Raw genomic sequence first — 26,896 nt, forward strand, 5'->3', positions numbered from 1 at the left:
TTTATATGAGAAATTTGACAATTCAGTAAAAATCTCGCATCACTGCATGAGTATGATATGAGTTATACTTACCTAAGTGAGTCAAATCAAAAAAGGTTGGCAATATATGAAATAGGGAAATTCCGGCACATGACGATTTTTCCCGTTTCGTAATTGACGGATTTGTCCGCTCGATAGTTTTGTAAACACAAATTTTAACCACCCATGGTTTCTCACCAAGAGATTATAATGTAAAATGGATAAAAAGACTGATAAACATGCATATCGAACAATAATAAACATACTAAGGGCTGATTTAGACTGCGCGCGAACTCGCATGCATTTTAGTTACATTGCGGAATTTGCGGACTGTTGGTTACGTCCAATTCAACCGACCGATCAAAAACCGCAGTGTAATGAAACTCGCATGCGAGTTCTCGCATCGTCTAAAATTCTAAATAAGCCATTATTAAGGCCTAACTTACATCGTCTCATCCCAACTTCACAAAACAGAGCAGCACACTTAGCTCGATATCAAGTTCGGAGCGCACCTGAACTTTAATAGCGTTATTTTTTTTCATTTACTGGCGACTGAGCGCTGTTTCTGACTACTGTTGTGATCTGTTTTTGACTACTGGTATTAAATATGCTCTCTGCTTTAGCGATCGAGTCAGCAAGTGCATACTGTTGTTAGAATAGTCGCAAATGTTGTTGGACGGATTTACTCCTCTGACGGATTTGACCACATTGACCTTAATAGTTTTGTTTTTCACATTTTTCCTTCAAATATAAATTTATTTTTCAGTGTGAAAAATAAATGTTTTGTAATGTTTAATTCGAGCGCTTTCAAATGATATCCTACTCGACCTAGTAACTATAGACTTGTAAAATTTGCCCCATCTTTATATTGGGCATTTTCCATAATTATTAAAAATTCATAAACAAATAATCATTCCAAATTTTAAATCGATAGCTTCCGTAGTTCTCGATATATTTAGCGATGTGACATACGGACGGACAGACGGACAGAGTCGCACCATGAGGGTTCCTTTTGTACTTTTTTGGTACGCAACCCTAAAAAGGACATCAACGGGACGAGAAGTCATATACCGACAAACAGACATAATTTGCGGGTTTTATTTCATTAATCACCATATACTTAAAAGTAGGTATTAGGTACACAATTACAAGCACAATGAAGAGCAGAATTTTTTCATACGAAGAATTCTATGACATGGCGCCTTGCCATTTGTAAGACGTAATTTTCATAGTTAATTGAACTTAACAGATTAATCGTGAAACGGTAACAAATTAAACGTAAAAGGTACTAAAACCTGGCGTAATAACAATAGTTGTAGCGTAGCGTTTTTTCTTAAAAACGAAATCGATACGGTGAAAAATTAAAGCGTCTGCAAAATTGTAATAGCAATGTAAAGTGTAAAATGAGTAAAACTCGGAAACCACAAATAAAATGGCTCAATTTATAATTGAATATGAAAGTACTAAAAAGGTACTAAAATTTGGCTTTTATAGAATTTATCAATAATCGCGGGATCATTGCGTAATAAAATACACCCGCCATTCTGACTGTCAGAATGGCGGGTGTAATGTTTTTTGGTAATCACTGTTAATACCGGGTAGGTACTAATTTTTTTAAAGGAGGTACCAAATAGTACAAATTAGGTACTAAAATATGGTATGCTTTTTGTTTATTTTTATTTAGGTACACCCGCGATCCTGACTCTCACAATTTATTAATGATACTATGGGAGTGTATTTAAAAACAAATTAATAATAATAAATCAATGGTAGGTAACTAATGTAATAACATAAGTATAAAATAATAAATATTAGCTTTTATTCTTATGCCTTGAACATAAGTATCAAAATGCGTTTATTTTAAACTATGTACATATATGTGCCTGCACTGCACGTCCTAGTTATAGTTTAGTTTTAAGAAACATTTGCTGTGCCCTAACAGGGTTCATGTGTGAACTTACCCTAATGTAATATCTGTCTTGTACCACATGATTATTATGCAATAAATTATGAATTATGAATTATGAATTATGGAATTCGCTTTCAGCTCGTTTCATAAACGCACGCACGTATTTTAATGCCTTTCATTATGTAACGGTTGCATAAACTACAGATGTAGTGCATAATTATTTTCCATCGTATTTTCAAGGAAATGTACGAACGTGTCTTGCCAGTTCAGTCAGTCTCGGTACAAAAGTACTGAGGTTGACTGACGTAGCACGACAAATACGAACGTTTCCGAGAAAATATGATGGAAAACATTTATGCACTACATTTGAAAGTATTTTTGCACAACAAAAAATAGAAAGTCGTAAAGATAGGTTTAGGGCGGCCGCACATTAAGCCACTAGTCGCCGTCACTATACGCGACCGCCAGTGGTTCATTCGGTCGGACCACTACATACCTCCCCGTCGGCGACACAGGCTCCATGCTCACACGGCTGCAGCTCGCAGAACGCGCGCTCGCAGTGCACGCCGACCCAGCCACTTGAGCACGTGCAGGTGTAGTTGTTGCCTCGAGGTGCGTCTGCAACGTGCACACATGCTTAGTAATGTGTCAGATTATATTTGACGCAAACTGGACCCACGCGACTGACGGCGCGGCAAGCGGCGGCAAATCAAGGTAATTCATACATTGCGCTCGACCAAATGTATGCACGGCCTTGATTTGCCACTCCCCGCACCTCGCACCGCTTGCATCCAGTCCTAATGGTACGGGTTTGTAATGTTCCATGAAACTAATCATACACTTGCCATAACGCCATTTATTCGAAACGGCCGCCATTTAGAATTTCTTCATTTTTACTCTAATCGGAATGTAAATTGATGTAAGAGGCTCTGAAAGGTGCTTTAACATAAATTCGTTGTCGTATCATTCCACAATACCTGGCACGTCCCTGCAAGTGGCGCCGTGCTGGCACGGCTGGTGCGCGCAAGTGCGCTCGCGCGGCGTCTCGCAGCGGTCGCCGCGCCACTCGCTCGCGCACGTGCACACGAAGCCGCCCGGCGTGTCCGTGCACGTACCGCCGTGCTCGCACGGCGTGGACGCGCACTCATCGATGTCCGTTTCGCAGCTGAGAGAAGGGTGAAATAGATCAATGTGAAATTGTTAAAAAATGTAAACTTAATATGCGATTTTTATGGTATCTTTTTAACCCCAGTTTCACTCCTTGACGAATTTCGGGAGAATAAGTACATCATTTATTTACCTCTTTGTTGATTTTAGTTATAGAAAATGAACTTACAATTGTCCGGTAAATCCTTCAGGGCATTCGCAGGTGTAGTTGGCCACGAGATCACGACAAGTTGCTCCATTTTGGCATTTGTTATGCAAGCACTCGTTTATATCGGTCTGAAATTAATATGTGTTTAAATAAGTTATACACTAACAATAATTAAACTAAAAATATCAATTAGTAATGCACCGCGCGCTCACTGGCTATTGGACGTAGTTATGCACCAACGTTACAAGTTTCCAACAATGAAATGTCATTGAAATGAATGACTATTGTCAGGCCTCCGTCACACGCTCAAGGCCACGCGCTATATGCCTACCGCTCGGCGTATCGTCGACGATACAACCGACAGAGGGCCGCCGAACGCCCGCCTCAGCGCTCGCACCGCATTGCACCGCGCGTTTCCCGCGCTTATGCTTCGAAATGCCGAAACCACGTAATTATTGTGCAGTAGATGGGTGAAAAAGTCAAAAAAACAAAGGAAAAAGCCTATAATAGAAATTCGTCTTTTTATGGCGGGCTAAAGGTCCCACCTGAAAGTTTAATAATTATATTGAAGGGTTAGAAAAAGTATTTTTAAATAACTTTGACGACGTAATAATTAATCGGCCTGGTAGCACCGTATTACAACTTTTAAAAACCGTTGATTGTCCGTTGCTTTGCTCCTGAATATTTATTAAAATTATTTACGCGATTTAGGATATTTTCAACTACTTATTAAATTTTAATAACAGAAAATTCCGAGAAGTGAAAAAATTATAAATCATTATATTAAAACTAAAACATATTTGATTCGCAACATTCGTTTTATTACAATAATCATCATAGGTAGGGTAGCTACAACCCTAGCGCATTCTTACGATGACGCGTTGGCACGTGACTCGCACGGCGGGCAACACAGTCTCGACTCTTTGTGCGCGTAATTATGGTACGTTTCTTCTTGTCCTGAGCAGCAGGTATTATTATTAAGGTTCTGTAGGCTATTATAGCGTAGGTATTTTTGCTTTTGTTTGGGAATGAAGTATCTGTTACGTAGTAACTATTTATTAATCTGTGCTATTGTTTTAGAGTAAACACCAGTGTACTCCGGATGCGCGTGCGTAGACGTACGCGGTGTAATATACAGATCTGTATAAGAGACGACACACCGTAGGCGTGACGTGGGCGTGCACGCGTCGCATAGTCAATTTGTATTAAAATCAATAAGTATCCCAAATATCCCATGAGCTGCAGGGGTAGGGCGCAGGGTCCCGGACTCACCTCGCAGTAGTCACCGGAGTAACCTGCGGGACACGCGCACGCGTACGAAGAGCGGACGTCCTCGCAGCGGCCGCCTCGAGCGCAGTCCTGCTCGAGGCACAGCACGCAGCCGATGGTGGTGCCGCCGTCCTGCTGGCACAGGGTCCCGGACTCACCTCGCAGTAGTCACCGGAGTAACCTGCGGGACACGCGCACGCGTACGAGGAGCGGACGTCCTCGCAGCGGCCGCCTCGAGCGCAGTCCTGCTCGAGGCACAGCACGCAGCCGATGGTGGTGCCGCCGTCCTGCTGGCACAGGGTCCCGGACTCACCTCGCAGTAGTCACCGGAGTAACCTGCGGGACACGCGCACGCGTACGAGGAGCGGACGTCCTCGCAGCGGCCGCCTCGAGCGCAGTCCTGCTCGAGGCACAGCACGCAGCCGATGGTGGTGCCGCCGTCCTGCTGGCACAGGGTCCCGGACTCACCTCGCAGTAGTCACCGGAGTAACCTGCGGGACACGCGCACGCGTACGAGGAGCGGACGTCCTCGCAGCGGCCGCCTCGAGCGCAGTCCTGCTCGAGGCACAGCACGCAGCCGATGGTGGTGCCGCCGTCCTGCTGGCACAGGGTCCCGGACTCACCTCGCAGTAGTCACCGGAGTAACCTGCGGGACACGCGCACGCGTACGAGGAGCGGACGTCCTCGCAGCGGCCGCCTCGAGCGCAGTCCTGCTCGAGGCACAGCACGCAGCCGATGGTGGTGCCGCCGTCCTGCTGGCACAGGGTCCCGGACTCACCTCGCAGTAGTCACCGGAGTAACCTGCGGGACACGCGCACGCGTACGAGGAGCGGACGTCCTCGCAGCGGCCGCCTCGAGCGCAGTCCTGCTCGAGGCACAGCACGCAGCCGATGGTGGTGCCGCCGTCCTGCTGGCACAGGGTCCCGGACTCACCTCGCAGTAGTCACCGGAGTAACCTGCGGGACACGCGCACGCGTACGAGGAGCGGACGTCCTCGCAGCGGCCGCCTCGAGCGCAGTCCTGCTCGAGGCACAGCACGCAGCCTATTGTGGTGCCGCCGTCCTGCTGGCACAGGGTCCCGGACTCACCTCGCAGTAGTCACCGGAGTAACCTGCGGGACACGCGCACGCGTACGAGGAGCGGACGTCCTCGCAGCGGCCGCCTCGAGCGCAGTCCTGCTCGAGGCACAGCACGCAGCCTATTGTGGTGCCGCCGTCCTGCTGGCACAGGATCCCGGACTCACCTCGCAGTAGTCACCGGAGTAACCTGCGGGACACGCGCACGCGTACGAGGAGCGGACGTCCTCGCAGCGGCCGCCTCGAGCGCAGTCCTGCTCGAGGCACAGCACGCAGCCTATTGTGGTGCCGCCGTCCTGCTGGCACAGGGTCCCGGACTCACCTCGCAGTAGTCACCGGAGTAACCTGCGGGACACGCGCACGCGTACGAGGAGCGGACGTCCTCGCAGCGGCCGCCTCGAGCGCAGTCCTGCTCGAGGCACAGCACGCAGCCTATTGTGGTGCCGCCGTCCTGCTGGCACAGGATCCCGGACTCACCTCGCAGTAGTCACCGGAGTAACCTGCGGGACACGCGCACGCGTACGAGGAGCGGACGTCCTCGCAGCGGCCGCCTCGAGCGCAGTCCTGCTCGAGGCACAGCACGCAGCCGATGGTGGTGCCGCCGTCCTGCTGGCACAGGGTCCCGGACTCACCTCGCAGTAGTCACCGGAGTAACCTGCGGGACACGCGCACGCGTACGAGGAGCGGACGTCCTCGCAGCGGCCGCCTCGAGCGCAGTCCTGCTCGAGGCACAGCACGCAGCCGATGGTGGTGCCGCCGTCCTGCTGGCACAGGGTCCCGGACTCACCTCGCAGTAGTCACCGGAGTAACCTGCGGGACACGCGCACGCGTACGAGGAGCGGACGTCCTCGCAGCGGCCGCCTCGAGCGCAGTCCTGCTCGAGGCACAGCACGCAGCCTATTGTGGTGCCGCCGTCGGCGGTACCCCAAGGCCTGCCGCTTCTGTACACGATAAATACATACTGTTACTATAGGTACAAACAACAACACTCCTACCTGTCCACCGGTGGACCTTATGCCTTTGTAATTAGGTTTCCGAACCGTCAGTTAACAGTGTGGGCGGTGGTACAAGAGATAAACTGAAGCGACTTTTCCAGCTTATGTAGGCCGAGCGGCCTCAACCGACTTTGTATTTGTATTTTAAAGTCTTTTCTCCTAGAAAGATTGATACGAACGGAAAATTTACTTTGCTATATCTCTTAACAAGCTGTAAGGACGCTTACGTCTGTTGCTTTCACCGGACAATTGTCCGTGTTAGGCGACGATATCTTGTTTTCTTCACTTACAAAACCGGACGTATTTAGTCACGTAACATGGTCCGCTGTCCGGTACAAACAACGAACGTCTACCAGCGGCCTATAGATTGTGAGTACCTAGGTGGGTTGACTGGTTTTTCGTCCCCCTTTACTGATCTCCGTGGTCGAAATGGAGTAAAATAAAAATATCCTTCTAGTAAAATAAAAATATCTCAGTAGAATGTAAACTTTACATTGTAAAGTACACTCACATCAGTTCGTTAGTCCATGCAGCCCTGAATGACTCCAATACTCACATCAGTTCGTAGTGGGGTTGCGCATCGCGTTTGGAGGCCGCCAAGCCGACATACAGCTCCCCGTCGGTGAAGAACGGTAACAACAGGGTACCCACGTACACAGCGCCCATGCAGCCCTGAATAGAAACTTATACTGTCATTTCATTTTCTCAAACATGCAATGAAATATTGATGTTATGTTCCTTATAATAGGCTGCGAAGTATGACGTTTCAGGTGCGGCCAGGACAAGAGGTCGTTAATGGAATTTCATACAAATCTTGCAGGCCTAGGCCGGCAAAGTCCTCTTTTTTAATTTCCATTTCACAGATATTTGTGAAACACCATCGTGGCATTCAGCCATTAAAGTGGTAACACACTGTCGCACCGCGCCGCGGCCTCGGAGCGTCGCACCCATGGGTGAGAGCGAGAAAGAGATATCTGTTTCTCTTTCTCACTCTGGAGCGTCGGGAGCGTCGGTGCGACGCTCCAGGGTCGCGGTGCGGTGCGATGGTGTGTTACCACTTTAAAAAAAATATAGGCAGTATTTGGTTTATGGTACGATTTCTTTTTTTTTCATCTTTATAGGGCTGTATCTCCTAAACCGTATGTCGTAGCGCAAAAATAATGAAATTTTCGTTCCCCTTTATGAAACCTCTAAGTAATATTTAAAAAACACAAAAAAAGAAATAAAAAAGAAAAAAAAGAAAGAAAAATATTTATAGGGCTGTATCTCCTAAACCGTGCGTCGTAGCGCAAAAATAATAAAATTTTCGTTCCTCTGTAAGAAACCCCTAAGTCTTATTTAAAAAACACAAAAAAAGAAAAAAAAGAAGGAAAAATATTTATAGGGCTGTATCTCCTAAACCGTGCGTCGTAGCGCAAAAATAATAATTATCGTTCCCCATAGGAATCCCACGAACTGAACAACCTATCACATTAGGACATGAAACAATTATCATCATCCATTTTTATTATTATTTCATTGCATGTTTGAGAAAAGCACTATACATTACCTCGGCGGGAAATATGGGCTTGCCCGCCTCAGACCTATCTATATGTCTTCGGCCGGCAACCCCTTTTGTCCCGGCCTCTGTAGTAATGTACTATTATACACACAAGAGCGTCATGGCTCGAACATTTATTGCCGATGACGTCAAACCAGACATAGGATGATGTGAAACTTCCTTCAGGTAAAAATTATTGTGTGCACTACGGTGGCAACACTCTGGCGGCGGTTGCGTCGATGTTATCATGAATTTGAGTTGACACAGAACTCATACTCGTATAAAGTACTTCACTACACATACAATAAAAAAAACAACGGGTTGCACTCCGGGAGTGCCGACAGAAGTGAAAACTCTATGACTAGTCCAAAATGTCTGCAGCACTATGTATAATTGACCCATCCTAAATAAACTTTAGTTCCGAAATTGCTGGTCAGTGAGCTTGTTTAAAATTCGAAATTCAAATTTGTAGCGTTAATTGTTTAAAATTCGAATAGAAATTGTAAAGTTACCTTGCAGACCTCGCATCTAAATATATTTGGTCATGATATTTTGAGTTTTATTCACCAGTACTAGAGTTCACTTTTATTAGCGATTTCATCAAGATGTAGCTTTATTGAATTATATTTGAGTGCTATATAGTTAGAATGTAACTGTGAGGTCCTCGTATTTCAGCCCGTACAAGATTAGAACATTGAGCTTTATTGCTTAATTAAAAAGTCTAGTTTTAAATAATTGACCTGATTATGATACGTTATATGACTAAAGTTCTTTGGTGAATAAAAACGAAACAGCAGGCTCAGGCATACATTTTCGCGAAAGAGAGGGTTACGCGTTACGCCTTACGCTGTCTCGACTCGAGTTTATCATTTTTTCCCCACCTCAAAAAGTGCTCAGCGCCGCTAAAGAAGTTATCACTCCAAAAATACAAAATATATATTTTTGATGAATTACTCAATCATGGCCCGGGCCATTTTTGTAAAAGTCACCAGGGTACTGCGTTTAAATAAGATTGAAGGTATCAATTATTGGAGGCCGGCACCTTCCTCGCAATGTCTGGCCAGGCTATAGGTACCTACTTTTTTTGGTTAATTAAAATAAAAAAAAACTTCCTAAACAGATAGCGACCACGGAGTACGAACACCGATACATGCAGTCATACCTTGAAACTTTTTCCGTCCCAATAGTGGCTATACTGTATACAGTGACAAAGAAATCTTTTTATCTACACACATATGTATTATAAACTCTATGATGCGTTCAAACACCGCATCGACCAGCGCAATGACAGTCGTAACATGCGGTTTCTGAACACATCATAAAGAGCTTTTAATATAATATGTGTATAGATAAAGCAGTGGATGGAACCGTACACACTCGTGTGATGTTTTTATGAAACTCGCTTCCGGCTCGTTTTATAAACCAACACTCGTATTGTGCCTTTCATTATGTAGCAGTCACATACACAACAATCAACTTGATTATAAACTGTTTTATTCCTGTGTACACACGTCGAAATTCAATATTTAGTCTATGCCAAAGACATATGTAACTTCGTATAAGATAAAGTCTAAGGAAAAAACGTGCCTCGGAAATCAAGAAAAAGTCATTCTCGGATAGATGGCGCACACACCTTTAGCCTATTCTCGGCTAGATGGCGTGACGACACCGTTTCATATTTAACAATTTTAACACATAGATATCAGTGAATGAACATGGGTCAAAATGATATAAAAATAATAAAATCATTTATCCATATATATACATTTTTTTGATAATTTTATTAATTTTATACGTTTTCATTTTGAGTTTTAGTCGTGTGTCGATAGATGGCAGTAAATTTACTGTGACTACAAAATTTACTATGACAGGACCCCTCTAATCTATTCTCTTTGGTCTATGCAAAGTTTGTCTTACTCTATTTATTGAACAAATAAGCAACTATGGGCCACTGAAACGCGTCATACCTTAAAGATTGTCCCATTCCAGTAATGGCGAGGCTGGGGTAACAATTAAATAGTTTTTATCTTATTTTTATGCGTATTAAACAGTATTTTATACGATACGTATTTTATATGATGATTATGATAAGGTTTTAAAGTTGAGCCTTAACTATGTTGCGGATTTTCAGTGGTACTAATTTATTTTACTGGCAATGAGACTCTTTGACAACAGATGTTAAAACTTGAAAGTCCAATCTCAAAGTCAAGTCAAGTCAAATCCATCACAATCTGGGGGTCTACTGCGAAACAAAAAAATCGAAATGTCGTTATCTAACCTCTCCATCACTCTTGCATATTCGAGCGGTAAAGAGGCAGATAACTAAATTTCGATTTTCGCGTTTCCCGGTAGGCCCTTGTTAACAAACCGCCTTGATGTATCAATGTCATATTTTATTGTCTGTGAAAACTTGTCAAAAATCAGTTTAAGGCACAGTATGTATAAGTTACTGCCTTACTAGCTAGCTTAGTGCTGCACTCCGGCGGCAGGACATTGCAGTAATACCCCCTATTATAAACGATTTTTACAAAAAATGCAAATAAGATTGTATACAATAAAACGTTTACTTCGAAGGAGTGCGTAGTAATCCCATAAAATAAACAATGTTTTGAAATTGTTGAATGTTGACATGACCGGTACTGACATTTTATTTGACTATACATGGCGTTACGCACATTATTGACATATCAAAGGCCATATGCAAGCTGCTTGTAGCCCCACTATCGCAGAGCCAAATATAATTTTGTCAGGCTTTACATGTAAGTATACGTGTAGGTAAAAAGCTTATCTAAATCCCCTCTGTGCAGTTATGTCCGTGTATAACAAGTAGTACCTTAAAGTATTTGCCGGCGTCGTTGTCCGTTGTGAACCCGTCTCCCTCCGTGTACTCGAACACGTTTTGTTCCGTCGACGTTTCGACCTGAGGATATAACTACACTGTTAATGTCTGACAAGTTATTTTTATGTGACAAAATCTTATTTTTTTGATTAAGTTAAGTATGTATAGTATAATAACTACCGCGGGCTGCAGTGTGTGTTCCTGCGGCGCCGACCCGCCGAGGTAGATCCGTCCGTCGGTCAGCAACAGCTGCCAGGCCGCCTGGTCTATCGGCGACGTCGTGGTGATCTCATCGTGCCCGGTGGAGTCTACAAAGGCCGCTAAACGGAGAAAAAACAAATTTGAATTGTGTTCGGTTGGGTTTGAATGGAGTTGGGGCGTGCTCCCTAGTTTGTCAGCCGAAACAGCTGGCACAGTACTGCGCCGTATGTTTTGTGGTCGCCACAGCGCCACCTCGTTTAGCTGTAAGATCGTGTCAGATATTTTTGAGGCCTTCGAAGAGTTCGTTACAATGTACAGTCAGCACAGGTATTAGCTTAGCACCTCTGCATATAAATATGTACATTGGACTTTACATGGAAAGAATAAGATAAAGTACATACCGGTGAGCATATCTCTTGCTACAGCAATCTTGAGGACGCTCCACTGCGAGTGCGTCTGCAGGGAGCGCCGTATGGACCTGTTTCAAACATAATAGTTGGGTTGTTAGGTTCTATTAACTTGACCTCAGGAGCTCAGGGGCTATTCATAAATTACGTCATTTCAAATTAGGGGGGGGGGGTCTGGACATCGGATGACGGTAGCATGAAGTAGGAGGAAATGGGGTCATTTGAAGCATGATTTTTGGATGATTATAGGGGGGGGGGGGGGGGTCAAAAATCGTCAAAAATCGATGACGTAATTTATGGACAGCCCCTCAGTTCAAAAACTAAACACTCATTAGTACAGACCTCTTCTCCGGCCAGGCCCCGCCGAGCCGCCACTCCAGAGACGCCTGCTCCTTGTACACGCCGACGGTGAACCAGGAGTCTGGGCCGGTGACGCTCTCCGCTCTGAAGAGGGTGCCGCCGAGTTTCGTCCTGGGGATAAAAGGTTGCAGTTACCACAACACACCGTAACAGTACTCATACTCATTTATTTATAATATCATTACGTATTACAAATTTAAACATTTTGGCCATACCAGTACTCAAATGGAAAGTCATGTCTACTAGTATAGAATAGTTGGTATACCTGTATGTTATGGTGATGGAGGTGGGCGGCTGGACGTCGGAGTAGCCTTCCAGCGAGCGCGGCCGCCGCAGACGGTAGCCCAGAGTCGTGTTCACGCCGTCGAACGTCGCGTTAGATATACATTCGTAGCTGTAAATATAACACTAAATAAATAATTCGTACACAAATATGTTTACAGTGCAAGTGGTATTGATACGTCATAATGTCAGAGAAGTTTACAATAACACTTGCACTGCATGTGCTATCAAAATCGGTGCAGACTTGTCTTGGTCTAACTCTACCCTAATAAGTTACCTACCTACCTAGCTAAAGTAAAAGCTGAAAACAATATTGCTGCGGTATGATAGTGCGGCGCACGTCATCGTGAACCTTGTCGGAATGCATGAAGGTTGATATTGCGCTGTAGCCGCGTGATTGGCGTTGGCCAGTAACTGGTACAGTACTCACCCCCCGTCGAGGTTCCGGCAGTGCGAGTTGACCGGGCAAGCCTGCAGCTGGCAGAACTCCACCTCGGCGCACTGCTTGCCCTTGTAGCCCCGAGGGCACGAGCACCTACAATGAGATGATTACTAGCAACTAGTGAAACTGGCGATTACAAATGTACATATATTTTTACTTGTTTTTTTTTTTCTTTAGCCTAGTTTGTGTCCCACTGCTGGGCAAAGGCCTCCCCTTTCTTCCGCCACTTTTACTTATTTACTGACATCTATTTATTTGCACGGCATTACAGTGGACATCAATACACCGAGAAACTAAATTTGCACAAATTAACAAAAAAAAAAACCGGGCAAGTGCGAGTCGGACTCGCGCACGAAGGGTTCCGTACCATAATGCAAAAAAAAAACAAAAAAAAAGCAAAAAAAAAAAACGGTCACCCATCCAAATACTGACCACTCCCGACGTTGCTTAACTTTGGTCAAAAATCACGTTTGTTGTATGGGAGCCCCATTTAAATCTTTATTTTATTCTGTTTTTAGTATTTGTTGTTATAGCGGCAACAGAAATACATCATCTGTGAAAATTTCAACTGTCTAGCTATCACGGTTCGTGAGATACAGCCTGGTGACAGACGGACGGACGGACGTACGGACGGACGGACGGACGGACGGACGGACGGACGGACGGACGGACGGACGGACGGACGGACGGACGGACGGACAGCGAAGTCTTAGTAATAGGGTCCCGTTTTACCCTTTGGGTACGGAACCCTAAAAAGAGACAACATTTTGAAACAAACAACGCAAAAGTGCAACAAGTATCACATACAGGTGATAGTTTTACTTTCTAGCTACTACGTATGCGTGAGGTCGGGCGGTATATATATATGTAGATCTGTCTCTGTGTTACGTGTAGTCGTTCCAGGTGACGCTGCAGGTGGCGTTGTGCAGGCACGGGCTGGAGGCGCAGGCGTCGTCGGAGACCTCGCCGGGCAGCACGCCGGCCGGGTCGAGCGTCACGTCGCCGAAGGAGAGCGGCAGCCGGAGCCCGGACACGCGCAGCGGGAAGAACTCCACTATCGTCACGTTCACGCCGTTCGAGATCTGGGGGGGTTCGTTTATTTAGATCACACGGTTTTATTTGATCGACAAACCCCTATAGTTCTACTTTACAAGTGGCATTTTTTAACTGATTATCATGAAACTCGGTGAGCAGGTTCGAAAATTATATAGGTATATCGTTTTTTCTGGTAGTGGCAGAATAATGGGCATTCGCGTGGTCTACAGCTCCCAGAGCCTCTAGTATTAAGTGAGTAACTAAAAATATTCTTATTATAACAACAAACTGTAATTCTTCCATATAACTTCGGATGTTTTCTAGAAGAACTACGTAATTATAATATGTATAATATATAATGCAGGTATTTTTTTAATGCGTCCCACCGAATTTCTTACTACAGTATCTTTTCGAGGATGTGGTGTAGAGTTAGAACCGGTGGTAGTTTTCGACAATTAGGTATAAATGCATTGTAATATGCCTAAAATGAAGAATAAAGACTTTCACTTTCAAGAAATTGGCAACAATTTTTATTAGATTTGAACTGACCTGGACATCTTGTATGACACCTTTAAAGTAGTCCGCGTCGGTGGGCACCCTCGGGGTGACCGGCGCGGGGAGCGGGTCGGCGGGGGCTGCGGGGGTGGGCGCGGGGGAGGAGGGCGCGGGAGTGCTCGCCGCGGGCGGCGGCGTGGGCGGCCCGCCTAGGTACAGCACCTGTGGGTACAATACATGTTCAAACATGACACACTGACTACAAACTTCATGACACAAGAGGCACAGTGCACCTTAGGTTGGTATTCCACCTGTTAATTTTTTTGATCCAATGTGCAGCAATGTCTTGCGTCTCACCCTCTCACTAAGCAAAATATGAGACGCAAATACACATGGACAAAGACATCGGACAGGTGGAATACCACTCTTAGATAAAAACGTGTTTTGGTTACATTTTACTTTAATTTCGTTTAAAGTTTAAACGGATATGAGATATTAATAGGAAATTTGAATGGTTTAAACTTTAAACCATTCAAAATGTCTATGTCTCAAAACGGGATAATGTCCCAGAATGCCTAATATGTTATTTTTTGCACAAAAGCTAAAAATACAGGGCAATTTCGGGCATAGACATTTAAGGGTATATTCGGTATCGTGTTCTTATAGGTACTTCTTATAAGGAAAAAGTAGAAAAAAAGTTATTGTTCGCGAAATAATTTTTTTTACGCGCAGCCATCCCGCTCACGTCTACACCTCAGTAAAAGTGAGAGAATAACATGAATCCACAGGTGTTTGGACTATAAATCATCGACTATTACCTGAGCATCCAGTTGTTTCGCCGCCGAAATGGATTTCCTGAAGTATTCCGTCCCGTTCAGTTTCACTTGCACCAACGTTGAGTTTCTCACAACCTGCGAAGTAAACCAACATTTAGATATATATATATATACTTTACAGTTCTAATTGGTTAAAAGACTTAGTTTGTCGTAAGATGTAACGGGTATATTATACACATTTTGTTTCCTTTTCCTTTCCTGGCCTGTTAAATTGTTTATCTTAAAATTCGATTTTTAAAATTATTAGTTTCTGAGATACCGCTAATGGGCTTGAGGGCAGCACTATTTTGCATAACTGTGGCGCCGCCCTGGTGGGTGTGGGACATATCATATTGCTTACTTTACAGTTGACAGCTGCTAAATACATAGTATGAAAATGTCGTCCAACGAAAGTTCATATTCTCACCACATCGTGCGTTGGCCTCGCTTGTAATTCCCCCACCACCAACTCCGCACATAGCCAATAGTTTAACTTCAGCGAGTCGCCATCAGATACATCTCAGCGGCCAAGGCGCTCAAAAATATATGAACTGGCTTACAAATATTGTCAAGGCGCTAGGATGGGTGTTCAGATATTATTGAGCACCTCGGCCGCCCCGATATATCTGATGGCAGGCCATGCACATACCTGTATAAGGTGTAGGTTCCCGTTGTCGAGCCTGGTGCCCCCCACCGTGTAGTCCTCCGGGGTCTGGTTGAACCGCAGGTGCACCAGCAGCTCGCCGCCCTTCAGCGACGCGCCGACCAGCTGGCGAGTGTACCACATACCTGTATAAGGTGTAGGTTCCCGTTGTCGAGCCTGGTGCCCCCCACCGTGTAGTCCTCCGGGGTCTGGTTGAACCGCAGGTGCACCAGCAGCTCGCCGCCCTTCAGCGACGCGCCGACCAGCTGGCGAGTGTACCACATAATTACCTGTATAAGGTGTAGGTTCCCGTTGTCGAGCCTGGTGCCCCCCACCGTGTAGTCCTCCGGGGTCTGGTTGAACCGCAGGTGCACCAGTAGCTCGCCGCCCTTCAGCGACGCGCCGACCAGCTGGCGAGTGTACCACATAATTACCTGTATAAGGTGTAGGTTCCCGTTGTCGAGCCTGGTGCCCCCCACCGTGTAGTCCTCCGGGGTCTGGTTGAACCGCAGGTGCACCAGCAGCTCGCCGCCCTTCAGCGACGCGCCGACCAGCTGGCGAGTGTACCACATACCTGTATAAGGTGTAGGTTCCCGTTGTCGAGCCTGGTGCCCCCCACCGTGTAGTCCTCCGGGGTCTGGTTGAACCGCAGGTGCACCAGCAGCTCGCCGCCCTTCAGCGACGCGCCAACCAGCGTCTCCTCCGTTTGGCCGTACCTTTGTCATTATTATCATCATTAGATATGACAAAGTTGCTCGATAAGTGAAGTAAATAATATCTTCTATTCATATTTGTGCATTTTATAATGCCCTAACCAATACTAGAGTACTGTTTTGACGGTAAGCGACAGAGGCAAGCTGCGACTGAGACGCCGCGATGCGACATCTCGCTCCCGCCTCGTACGAACATGGATATGTTGCGGCCAGCGTATGTGGTACTCATCCCCACTGTCACTAAATGTACAGAATAATGTAACCCTAGAACGGGCATGAGGGTGTCAGAAATTATGCAATATTGAACCCTATCACTTTGAAACAAAGTTTAAAATGTTCTTATAAAGGCTTAACATACCTCGGCATGGAGCCCAGGTAGAATATCTGTCCGGTGGGTTTGCGGGTCCGTATGAACATGGATATGTCGAGCGCGGCGTGGACCGCTCGGCGAGCGCTCTCGCGCACCGCCACTGTCACCACTGAATGGGGCGTCGCGGATTCCTGGCCGAAAGTTGCGGCGGTGTAGTCTAAAAAAAAAAGAAACGCTTTAGTTTTTTTTAATGTAGCCAGGTAGGTACACTATCTCACCCTTGAGTCTTGGGGTCTGAAAGCTGAAGGGAAGGGTAAAGCAACATTCCGTTACATTGCGGTATTTGGTCGACTGAATTCATTGTACTCTGTAGTTAGCAATGTATCGAATATTGCTTGCAAGTTCTTGAACCGGCTTAAGGATTAGAACGCACTGTGATTATTTTCTTGCGGTTTCAGTCTATCTTCTTGCGGTTACAGTCTAATTTGTTGCGGTTTCAGTCTAGCAAGTGCGTGCGCTTTATGAGGCATGCCGCACGTTACACTTTTTGCGGTTCTGAAACCGCAAGAGATTAATCGCAGTGCGTTCTATTCTAAGCCTAAGAGTCCGATACACTCACTGTATTGGCACGTGTCGCCGAGGTGTGGCCTTGGGCACGTGCACACGAACGAGCTCCAGGCGTCCTCGCAGGCGCCCGAGCGGCACGGGTTGGGCGAGCACTGCTCCTTGCGCGGGCACGAGGCCAGCACGCCGTGCAGCTGCGCGCGCACCACCGTGTCCGCCTCCTCAAGCTCCGGGTCCGGGGCGGTGGCGTTCGAGTCTTCTGGGAGCACCTGGGTGAAAGAAGGAAGTTAGAACCAGTGTCTAATAAATAAAGAAAACTGTCCGCCGCCATACAACGCCGCGAGATTCGCCAACGTTGTAAGTAGATGACAAAATTTTCATATATAAATTTTAATTTTATTCCTTGTGTTATGGCAGCTCACCCATTGGTTGTTCACGACCACGTCCTGGAAGCACCCCACGAAGAAGTTCGGTCCGTGCGTCACGGTGGCGTACGATGAGCCGGCGGTACCGAGACGGGTGGTCGGGAAGGATGTCACTGAGGAGTTGTAGGCTTCGTTCTGGCTGATGGGGTAGATGGTCTGCTCCTCGTTGGCGGCGAGCACCAGGTGCGAGGAGTTGATTGTGACGAACACCTGTAAGGGATTAGGTTTAGAATTATGGATTGAATAGAATATGAGAACACTTTCTAGATGGATAAATTGACCACGTGTACTATTTTGAGACCGTCTGCTAAAGTGGTCTTGAAGTGGCAAGGAGACCGTTGCCTAAAGTTGTCTTGAAGGTTCCTCAGATGTGTTTATTTCTGTATATCTTTTCTAAGGTGTACACTATGATTTAGAAAGATAATATGGATCAGATATAAGCTGTAAACACCAACCTTCTGCCAGTTGCTGTCGTTCAGATTGGAGCCTATAAACACCCCCTCCCACTTGTTGAGTAGCGACGAGTGCAGGTTAAGCCTGCCGTTGGACAGCTCGAGGAAGAAGTAGGTGAGGCCCCGCCCCATGGCCAGCAGGCCGTTGCCCAGAGTGGTCTTGAAGCGGAAGGAGATATCGTAGCCTTCCTCGCGGGTCGTGTTGATTTCGGCGTAGCTACGCTTTTCCAGGGACATAGTTGTGATCTAAAAAAAAGAGGGATTAATACAAACTTATTATACCAATTTCATTGGAGCAATTAGTACCTATTACTTATTTAAAGAGCTATTTTTTCTAAAATATTTGGGAAGTTCTGTCGTATCATTATGAGTCTTGTTCTTCTTTTATTTAAAAAATAATAAGGGATTATCTCCGGTTGATTGCGGACGCTGCGTACAGAAATTACGTTAAGCGAGGTTTAGACTAGCAAGAACTTGCACGCAATTTTCATTACATTGGGGTATCTGATCAAACTTTTGAATGCAGTTTACCTTTGTAGTCGGCAATGTAAATTGCATGAACGTGCTTGCAAGTCTACGCCTCGCTTTTCAGTCATAGTTTCAAATAAATTATGTCTTCCGATCGGTAGAATGCGGCGCAGAGTACGGCGTCAAACAGAGACCAAATCCTACTGGATGATGGAAGTCAGAATATAGGTAATCACACCGCTACTTAAGTATATCTATCTGTTCCTCTCTTTCTCTTTCGATCTGTCTCTTCCATTCCTTAAACAAAACAGCCATAGCAAGCAAGTACCATTGCAGGCTGTCAACAGGATCCACCCCACGATCTCCAGCTTGTATAGTTAGGTACAGCACCACAGTACCTTCTCGCAAGTGCGTCCGTGATGGCCCGGGGTGCAGCTGCAGTTGAACCGATGTTCAGTTTCGTGTCGCAGCCACGGTAGGCAGGTTCCATTGTTACGGCATGGTTGTTGGCGGCAACCTGCGCGGAAACAGAGAGTAGATTAACGGAAAAGTATATACAATGAATCGAATAAGGCGACGCTTATTTTCTCGCGCACAAAACGTATGTGTAGATATCGAAAATTTGTGAATAAAAGAGATAGACATTATCTAAATTTGTTGATGAAAATGCTAGTATCTGATCCCTGTGACTATGTGCAGCAGTGAAGGACAACATGTTTCGTAATCCTTCGCTGTCTAACATTGACAGAATTCTGTAAAAATTTATATAATTTTGAGTTTTTATCTTCTCTATTACTGTTACTATAGGAATTAACTATCTGGGAGTATATAAATGATAATCAGGAATACTTAATTAGAACATGTATTACTAAGTACACGGCCGAGGGACAACTAAGGAGCAAGCCGCGCGGTGGGCATTCCGTATAGCGCGGGGAATGCTGACCACGTAATCTGTCCCTATAGTTACCTTCTAGAACGACTGAGCAGTTGCGCCCGCCCCAGCCGGGGTCGCAGGCGCAGTAGTAGGTCGCTCGGCCGTCGTAGCAGCGCCCGTGGATGCCGCAAGGGTCGTATCTGCCAGATAATGCGTTAACTTAGAGAACATACACTTTTGTATTCATTTAATGCAAATAGTCTCTTAGAGACATTTGATGTTCACAAATAAAAGGATCGATTGAGATTATAAACACAAAAATAAGATGATTATATACGCGAGTCAACAGAGTAATGTAGAGCGTGTCTCACATGTTGCACTCGTTGATGTCGACCTCGCAGTGCTCGCCCTCGTACCCGGGCAGGCACTCGCAGGAGTACCCGCCCACGCCGTCCACGCACTTGCCGTGGCGGCACGGGCTCGCCGCGCACTCGTCGATGTTCACCTCGCAGCGGGACCCGGTCGTGCCGAACACGCATATGCATTCGTAGCTGTAATGTAAAGTTTATGGTTAGTTGAAAGCAGAAATACAGCGCAAAATTGAACTTTTTTCCTAGACTACTACTAAATTGGATGACACCCGTGTACTCCGTGTATATGTCGTAGTCAGATCGTATAATCCGCCGTATTACATTACGGCTAGCCGTTTTCAAAAACAGGGGCGTTTTGAAATGCGGCGGTTCGACGATTAGCCGGATTGTCATTGCGATACGTTCTTCAATAAGGCGGCCTACGTTTAGCCGCATCGTACTACTATTTTTTTAGATTGTAGAGTGACCAGTTCTTTCGGTCGCCTACGTAACCGGAGTTTGACAATGTTTGCAATTTAATTTATTTTTACCATGGTCCCACCGCACTACACGTGTTTCTTTTCCAAAACATTTCCTTCACAACTTAAATAGACGGAGCCCCGCAAGCGGGGCTCCTATTTCTGGGCGGTTTGCCCTTCGGGCATCTGAAGCTACCTAACGAACCTAACCTACTTACCTACCTACGCTTTTTTCCTCAAAGTGTAATGTTTTCACGGACGTCTCACTAAATCAATAGGTAGGTAGGTTAGGTTCGTTAGGTAGCTTCAGATGCCCGAAGGGCAAACCGCTCAGAAATAGGAGCCCCGCGAAGCGGGGCTCCGTCTAGTTAAGTTGCGAAGGAAATGTTTTTTGAAAAGAAACAGTCCGACGAACTCCAGATTTGATGGACACCCCAGCGTTTGTCAGGCAGCGCCACAGGTGTTAAAAATGGGAACTAAAAACTGTCAAAGCGGCGGCTAATGACTCGCTGTATTACATTACGGCTAGCCGTGTTGAAGAACGTATGGCGCCGAATACATTCCGGCGGATTCTCATTCAGCCGCATTCAATCCGGCTAATCGTTAAACCGCCGCATTTCAAAACGCCCCTGTTTTTGAAAACGGCTAGCCGTAATGTAATACGGCGGATTATACGATCCGACTGCGACATATACACGTGTTCTCGTGAGTTTTTTCAGGAGAGAAGTCTGCTGGTTGATAAAGACTGGTATTACTGGTACACATACCCTTTCGACACCCGTGTATCTGAGTACACGTGTACTCACCCGTGAGCGTTTTCAGGCGAGAATGGCCTGTAAAACACATCTGGTAGCACCATATGCGGCTGTGGGCCTAGTTGTACAGGGGGCCCGTCTGCCGGCTGGTAAAGGCTGGTGTTGCTGTGCTCCACGCATATGCCGTCGTACTTGCACGGATTGCTTGCGCATTCTTGGATGTCCACGTCACAGTTTTTGCCTGCGATAATAAATAGTAAAATAAGCGTACATTTTTGGAATACACGGCACGGTAGAAAAATGGTCGATGTTGACATGTAATCCGTGTATCCACCGGTGGCATTGTTTTTGCACGGTTGGGAGGCGCACTTGTCGATGTTGACCGCGCTGCGAGTTGCAGCGATTGCAGGTGTATGTGTGTGTCTGGGGGTTATATACGCACCGGTGTACCCCTGGTGGCACTCGCAGCGGTAGTCTGAGACGAGGTCGCGGCAGGTCGCACCGTTCTCGCAGGGCTGCGAGGCGCACTCGTCGATGTTGACCGCGCAGTGGACGCCGGCGTAGCCCGTGTTACTGCAGTCGCAGGTGTATGTGTTTAGGCCGTCGATGCAGCGGCCGCCATGCTGACACGGTTGGGACTGGAAATAGGGATGTCTTAGCTTATTTTGTCGAATTGTCATTACATTGAAAGGGACTTACAGCGTGTTATTTTTAATCAAAATTTATGGATTATAAAATAATGGCAAGGTTTAGGTGGAATGGTAGGTTAGTGCCTACGCTAATTCTTGGGATTAGTTGCCAAGCGGACCCCAGGCTCCCATGAGCCGTGGCAAAATGCCGGGACAACGCAAGGAAGATGGTGAAAAGAATGCAGGGTTTAAGAATAATTTGTAACTCGAAATAAATCTATATTATAACAATTAATAAAATAATATAATTGTATTATTAAAAATACGTATTAATCAATAACAACTAGACCGAAATCATAAGTAATAATTAATAAACAGTATTATACAAAACAAGAATAGGTAACAGCAGATATATATATGTACATTTGAAAGTGCAAAGGCGAACAAGAAGGAAAAGTCTATATACTTACTTCGTAGTCATCAATGTACACATTTCAAGGCTAGTTGCCATGTCATAATCCGTGCAAGGGAACGACTAACTTCATAGTCATCTATGTTAACAGTTGACGCCAGAGTAGCCGGTGTAAGAGCAATACTTACTTCACAATCATCAATGTTGACGTCGCAAGTAGGTCCGGTGAGGCCGTCCTGGCACACGCAAGAATAACTCGCCACGCCATCTACGCAAGTGGAGCCTTCTGCGCAAGGCGAAGAGTCGCACTCGTTTATATCTATTGAGCAGTCTTTGCCTGCACATTAAAAAATAAGAAAATTTAGTGCAAGACAAAAGAAGAATATTAATATGAAAATTGACGTACATATTCACTTAAGACGATAGTGATCTTCATGGATTCATTTTAGATGTTTTGAATATACAATCTCAGTTGTTATACTCAGTTAACATTATTACCACTCATTAATTATGATACCAATTTGCAATACAATGATAGTCTGGCGCCATCATAACTACCTATAACGCAATAAAAATATTTTCCAAGAAAATTACCGATATATATCTACTTAAATGGCACCCGCAGCAATCAACGATTGAATAGTTGCATGCCAAATGGAATTATCGGCGCCTTTAACAGCAACTCCCGACTGATCATTGGTGGGCCTTATGTCTTGGCATTAAGGATTACAAATGAATAATGTGGGCAATATTATATTTAATGTTCCTTCGCATTATTACCTAGACAATCGGAGTTATATATTATTCAAGGTAAGTTTTCCTCTGTAATTAATTAGGTATTTGTATCGCGTATTTACGATTGATTTCGTAATATCACGTGATGCTAGCTCGCATTTGGTTATTATAACGGGGACTAGTATAAACTGTGCAACACTGCTCGTAAAACACGGCTAAAGTGTAAGGATTATGAGAAGCGATTACCTTTGTAGCCCTCCTTGCACGTGCACTCGAAGTTGTTCTCCAGGTCGTGACACACGCCTCCGTTTTTACACGGCGCGGATAGGCACTCATTTATATCTTGCTCGCAGCTTTCACCAGTGTACCCTGTTGACGACATGTAACATTATTATTGATGTTAGGGCCACTTTAAAAGTTTTACACTACACATTCATTTCTAAATTGGTATATATTATTATTATATTACTATCGTGATACAGTATCGCTACAGTCACGATACAGCAGCCATACAGCTTCGATATTGCTGCGATTCAGTATCGATACAGCCGCGATAAAGCATCGATACAACTGCAATTTAGCAACGCTACAGTCGCGATACACCATCGATAAGACCGCTATTCAGCATCGATACATTCGAGATGTAGAATTATTTATGAGTGCAATGCTGAATCGATACAGTCGCGACTTTGCATCGTTGCAACATCGATTCTGAACTAAAACATCGCGATGGTCGCGCGTTTGTATCGCTACTGCATTGCTTCTGTTGCGAGTTGCAAATGTTCACAATCCCTTACAATTATCAAATCAATATTTAAATACATGTTTTTATTTTTTATATATATTTGTTTCGACTCCAAATTTATAAGCTCACCTGGCCTGCAATAGCACTGGTAGGAACCAGGCGAGTTGACGCACACCCCGTTGTTGCATATCTTCGGTTTGACCGCGCATTCGTCGATGTCGACATCGCAGAACTTTCCTGCCGAACAAAAAGCATATGTATTAGGGCCAGAGCACACCGGCTGCGTGTGCGTAGACGTGCACGCGCGCTAAATGTTTGAGCCGCACACGCACACGGCACGCAAGCGGTGTATCGTCTCTCATAAATATCTGTATAACAGCAAACCGCAAGGTTTTTCGGCTCCGAGACGGGAATGGTGCCAACTAAATAGACCCCGCGCTGAAAGCGGGCGATCCGGAGAATTTATGTTTAGGTGGGTGGCGAGATACACAAAAGTGCGACTGTGGAGCACCTGTATAGTATTGTCCACGAGTAGGTACCCAAAAAGAGGAGATTCCCTGGACTTACTTAATCTAAGCGAAAACGTAGCCCATTGGGTGAAGAACCTAGATATTCATTTGTAAATTTGTAAAGCGACTATAAATTGTATTAATGCCATACGACTAAATAAAAATATCTGTACATATATTAACACTGATATGATTGAGACGTCTAGATATTCAATGCCTTAGTTGTCAATTGTTCTGTTCAATGTAACGACTATGTGTCAATCAACTTTATTATTGATCATTATTTCTACTGGATGTCGTGTCGATAGAAATTACTGAAAAACGCGATCTCCGCTGTTGATTACTGATGTACTAACGTACATAAGTATAAGGTAATTAGTGCTAGTTTGAAACAATATGGCCACATTTAAATGATATACGTTTATTACTTCACCTTTCGCCTACCAACAGAGTGATTCTTTCGGAAGGTATAGGTGCATAATTTGTTAACCGGTGCGAAGCCGGGGCGAGTCGCTAATATAACATTAAAATATGCACCTACTAAAAAATAAAAAAATAAACTTTAGATCACGAAGTTGACCGTATGTGTACTAGTCTAGTTTAGAGAGATAAGTATCAAAGAGTTCGAGGACACTTCGTGAAACTTAAATTATTGTAACAAAAAACAACAACAACTTCCGTTTTTTGAAAATTTGGTTGATGGTTATCATTTTCACACACAAAATCATTAAAAAAAGTAATACATATAAAATAGGATATACTATTTATTGCTTGTCAAGCCTCAGAAAATCATCATTGGGTGAGTTCTTAATATAAATACACGAACAATTCTACGAAAGATTGAATAAACTGGCAAGTAAAACACAATGATAAGATTCAAGCTGTAGAACAAACACATAACTCTCCTTTTATCATTCAGGTATAAAACAATAGCTCGTTATCTCACTCATGATCACGACATCACGCAACAAAACATCGATTCCTTTCTTCTTAAAGTTGGTTATAAGACAGAACTTAACTTTTACTTAACGGGTAACTGCACAAAAGATCCCTATGGGTCGAAGTATGCAAGGGCCCCCGAAAACAATAAGATAAGATAAGAACCTAACTTTTAAGCTCCCATACAACAAACGTGATTATTGACCGAAGTTAAGCAACGTCGGGCGGGGTCAGTACTAGGATGGGTGACCGTTTTTGTAGATAATGGTACGGAGCCCTTCGTGTGCGAGTCCGACTCGCACTTGACCGGTTTTTTTTTTTGATATGTCAAAACTATTTGCCACTATGGAATTTATAGATGGTCAAGCAAATCTTGTCAGTAGAAAAAGGCGCGAAATTCAAATTTTCTATGGGACGATATCCTTTCGCACATACATTTTTCAAATTTGCCGCCTTTACTGACAAGATCTGCTTGACCCAGTATATATGAAACACTAACAAATGACGTCACGGTCAAGTTACCTACTCTTTATAGTTCTGTAGTGGTTCTAGACTTACGATTTATGAAATTAAAATTGTGTCTACATAATTATAACTGCAGTCTACGTTTCTCTGTCAATGTTCTGGTGGTATTTCATGCTTGCATTTGCATGGTGGTGGTTAATTCATGGTTGGAGTAAAATCATTTATTATAAATACCGTCATTCGTCAACATCCCTATTTTTGGATTATAAATATATTTTTTTAAGTAAATGTATAGTTACCTTCAAAATAAATTAAAAATAATAACACAACCTTAAAACTGACCATTTGAATAAGTTAACGCAACATATATAGCACAAAACTGTATCACTCAATTGTTATAATTTATAGTACAAACAAACTCAGAATTAGTCACATTTTAAACACAGCTGGTTTGCACAAGTGTACGTCGTACTAGTACTATACGCGCGAGTAAATTAAAAAGAAAACAATAGACACGACGTGCCACGATCGGAGCGGTACGCGGGAATCGATTAAATATCGATTATGAATCAGCTGACTGGTTCGGTTGCTGGCAACCGGTTTGGTCGCATCACTAGTGACGCACCTGATATGGTCACAGCGGGATATCTTTGCGGCGGGTAAAAGCATACAAAAGGGCCAAGTGACGGGTTTTAAATAACAATAGGAACCAGCTTGAATGATTTTTGTAAGATTGATTTTATTTTCAAAATAATTTCAACAATGTTAATATCCAGAGAGGAAAATGAGGACTACGTTTATTTGAAAAGGCGTATTTCGCGCGGTCGTCCACTTTCCTCTTAAGATAGTAATGGGAACTGCAGTGAGTTAGCGTCATGTATAAAATTATCAATAGCTCAAGTAACACCTAGCCACAGGCAAATTGTATTGTTTACATTTCTAATTCACCTCAATTTACAGATCACGAGTTTATATACATATAGACGGTCAAGCAAATCTTTTCAGTAAAAAAGGCGCGAAATTCAAATTTTCTATGAAACGATATCCCTTCGCGCCTACATTTTTCAAATTTGCCGCCTTTTTCTACTGACAAGATCTGCTTGACCAAGTGTAATTTGTTGCACATGTAAGTACATAGTTGTAATTCATAATATGCTGGTATTGCTAGTTGCACACACGATCATGCCAATTTTTATGTAAGATATAATCAATCGTCATTGCCTTTCTATCGTTGTCCCATTTGCTTATTTCAGTTACTATCATTACCGTTGTTGCACGGGTGAGGGGTCCACGCTGATTGGTCCACTGGTGTGACTATGACTAGTGTGATGCAACACTCACCATTGGTGCCGGCGCTGCACTGACACACGGAGCCGCCGCCGTCCAATGGCACGCAGGTACCGTTGTTGCACGGGTGAGGGGTACACGCTG

General features: G+C 44.6%; 2 protein-coding genes across 2 annotated transcripts in view; one reads left to right on the forward strand and one right to left on the reverse strand.

The window, feature by feature from the left end:
* LOC134804376 (protein OPI10 homolog) overlaps window positions 1-26,896 on the forward strand; it is a 75,420-nt gene that overhangs the window by 34,727 nt on the left and 13,797 nt on the right. The window lies entirely within an intron of this gene.
* Window positions 1-26,896, reverse strand: part of LOC134805184 (protein crumbs) — a 140,918-nt gene that overhangs the window by 19,786 nt on the left and 94,236 nt on the right. Inside the window, exons 18-50 of the mRNA XM_063778493.1 lie at window positions 23,682-23,789; window positions 23,054-23,176; window positions 22,261-22,409; window positions 21,474-21,669; window positions 21,083-21,272; window positions 19,819-19,998; window positions 19,541-19,647; window positions 18,972-19,090; window positions 18,109-18,351; window positions 17,651-17,863; window positions 17,284-17,497; window positions 16,713-16,881; window positions 16,216-16,357; window positions 15,002-15,094; window positions 14,238-14,405; window positions 13,542-13,735; window positions 12,642-12,746; window positions 12,195-12,323; window positions 11,912-12,040; window positions 11,564-11,640; window positions 11,142-11,281; window positions 10,956-11,042; window positions 7,139-7,254; window positions 6,225-6,528; window positions 6,065-6,193; window positions 5,755-5,886; window positions 5,445-5,576; window positions 5,135-5,266; window positions 4,825-4,956; window positions 4,515-4,646; window positions 3,264-3,370; window positions 2,905-3,092; window positions 2,424-2,545 (exon numbers count right to left, since the gene is read on the reverse strand). Coding sequence (XP_063634563.1) covers window positions 2,424-2,545; window positions 2,905-3,092; window positions 3,264-3,370; window positions 4,515-4,646; window positions 4,825-4,956; window positions 5,135-5,266; window positions 5,445-5,576; window positions 5,755-5,886; window positions 6,065-6,193; window positions 6,225-6,528; window positions 7,139-7,254; window positions 10,956-11,042; window positions 11,142-11,281; window positions 11,564-11,640; window positions 11,912-12,040; window positions 12,195-12,323; window positions 12,642-12,746; window positions 13,542-13,735; window positions 14,238-14,405; window positions 15,002-15,094; window positions 16,216-16,357; window positions 16,713-16,881; window positions 17,284-17,497; window positions 17,651-17,863; window positions 18,109-18,351; window positions 18,972-19,090; window positions 19,541-19,647; window positions 19,819-19,998; window positions 21,083-21,272; window positions 21,474-21,669; window positions 22,261-22,409; window positions 23,054-23,176; window positions 23,682-23,789 — 4,901 coding nt within the window. The remainder of the gene's footprint in view (window positions 1-2,423; window positions 2,546-2,904; window positions 3,093-3,263; window positions 3,371-4,514; window positions 4,647-4,824; window positions 4,957-5,134; window positions 5,267-5,444; window positions 5,577-5,754; window positions 5,887-6,064; window positions 6,194-6,224; window positions 6,529-7,138; window positions 7,255-10,955; window positions 11,043-11,141; window positions 11,282-11,563; window positions 11,641-11,911; window positions 12,041-12,194; window positions 12,324-12,641; window positions 12,747-13,541; window positions 13,736-14,237; window positions 14,406-15,001; window positions 15,095-16,215; window positions 16,358-16,712; window positions 16,882-17,283; window positions 17,498-17,650; window positions 17,864-18,108; window positions 18,352-18,971; window positions 19,091-19,540; window positions 19,648-19,818; window positions 19,999-21,082; window positions 21,273-21,473; window positions 21,670-22,260; window positions 22,410-23,053; window positions 23,177-23,681; window positions 23,790-26,896) is intronic.

Source organism: Cydia splendana, chromosome Z (genome assembly GCF_910591565.1).
Source record: "Cydia splendana chromosome Z, ilCydSple1.2, whole genome shotgun sequence".
Taxonomy (NCBI): domain Eukaryota; kingdom Metazoa; phylum Arthropoda; class Insecta; order Lepidoptera; family Tortricidae; genus Cydia; species Cydia splendana.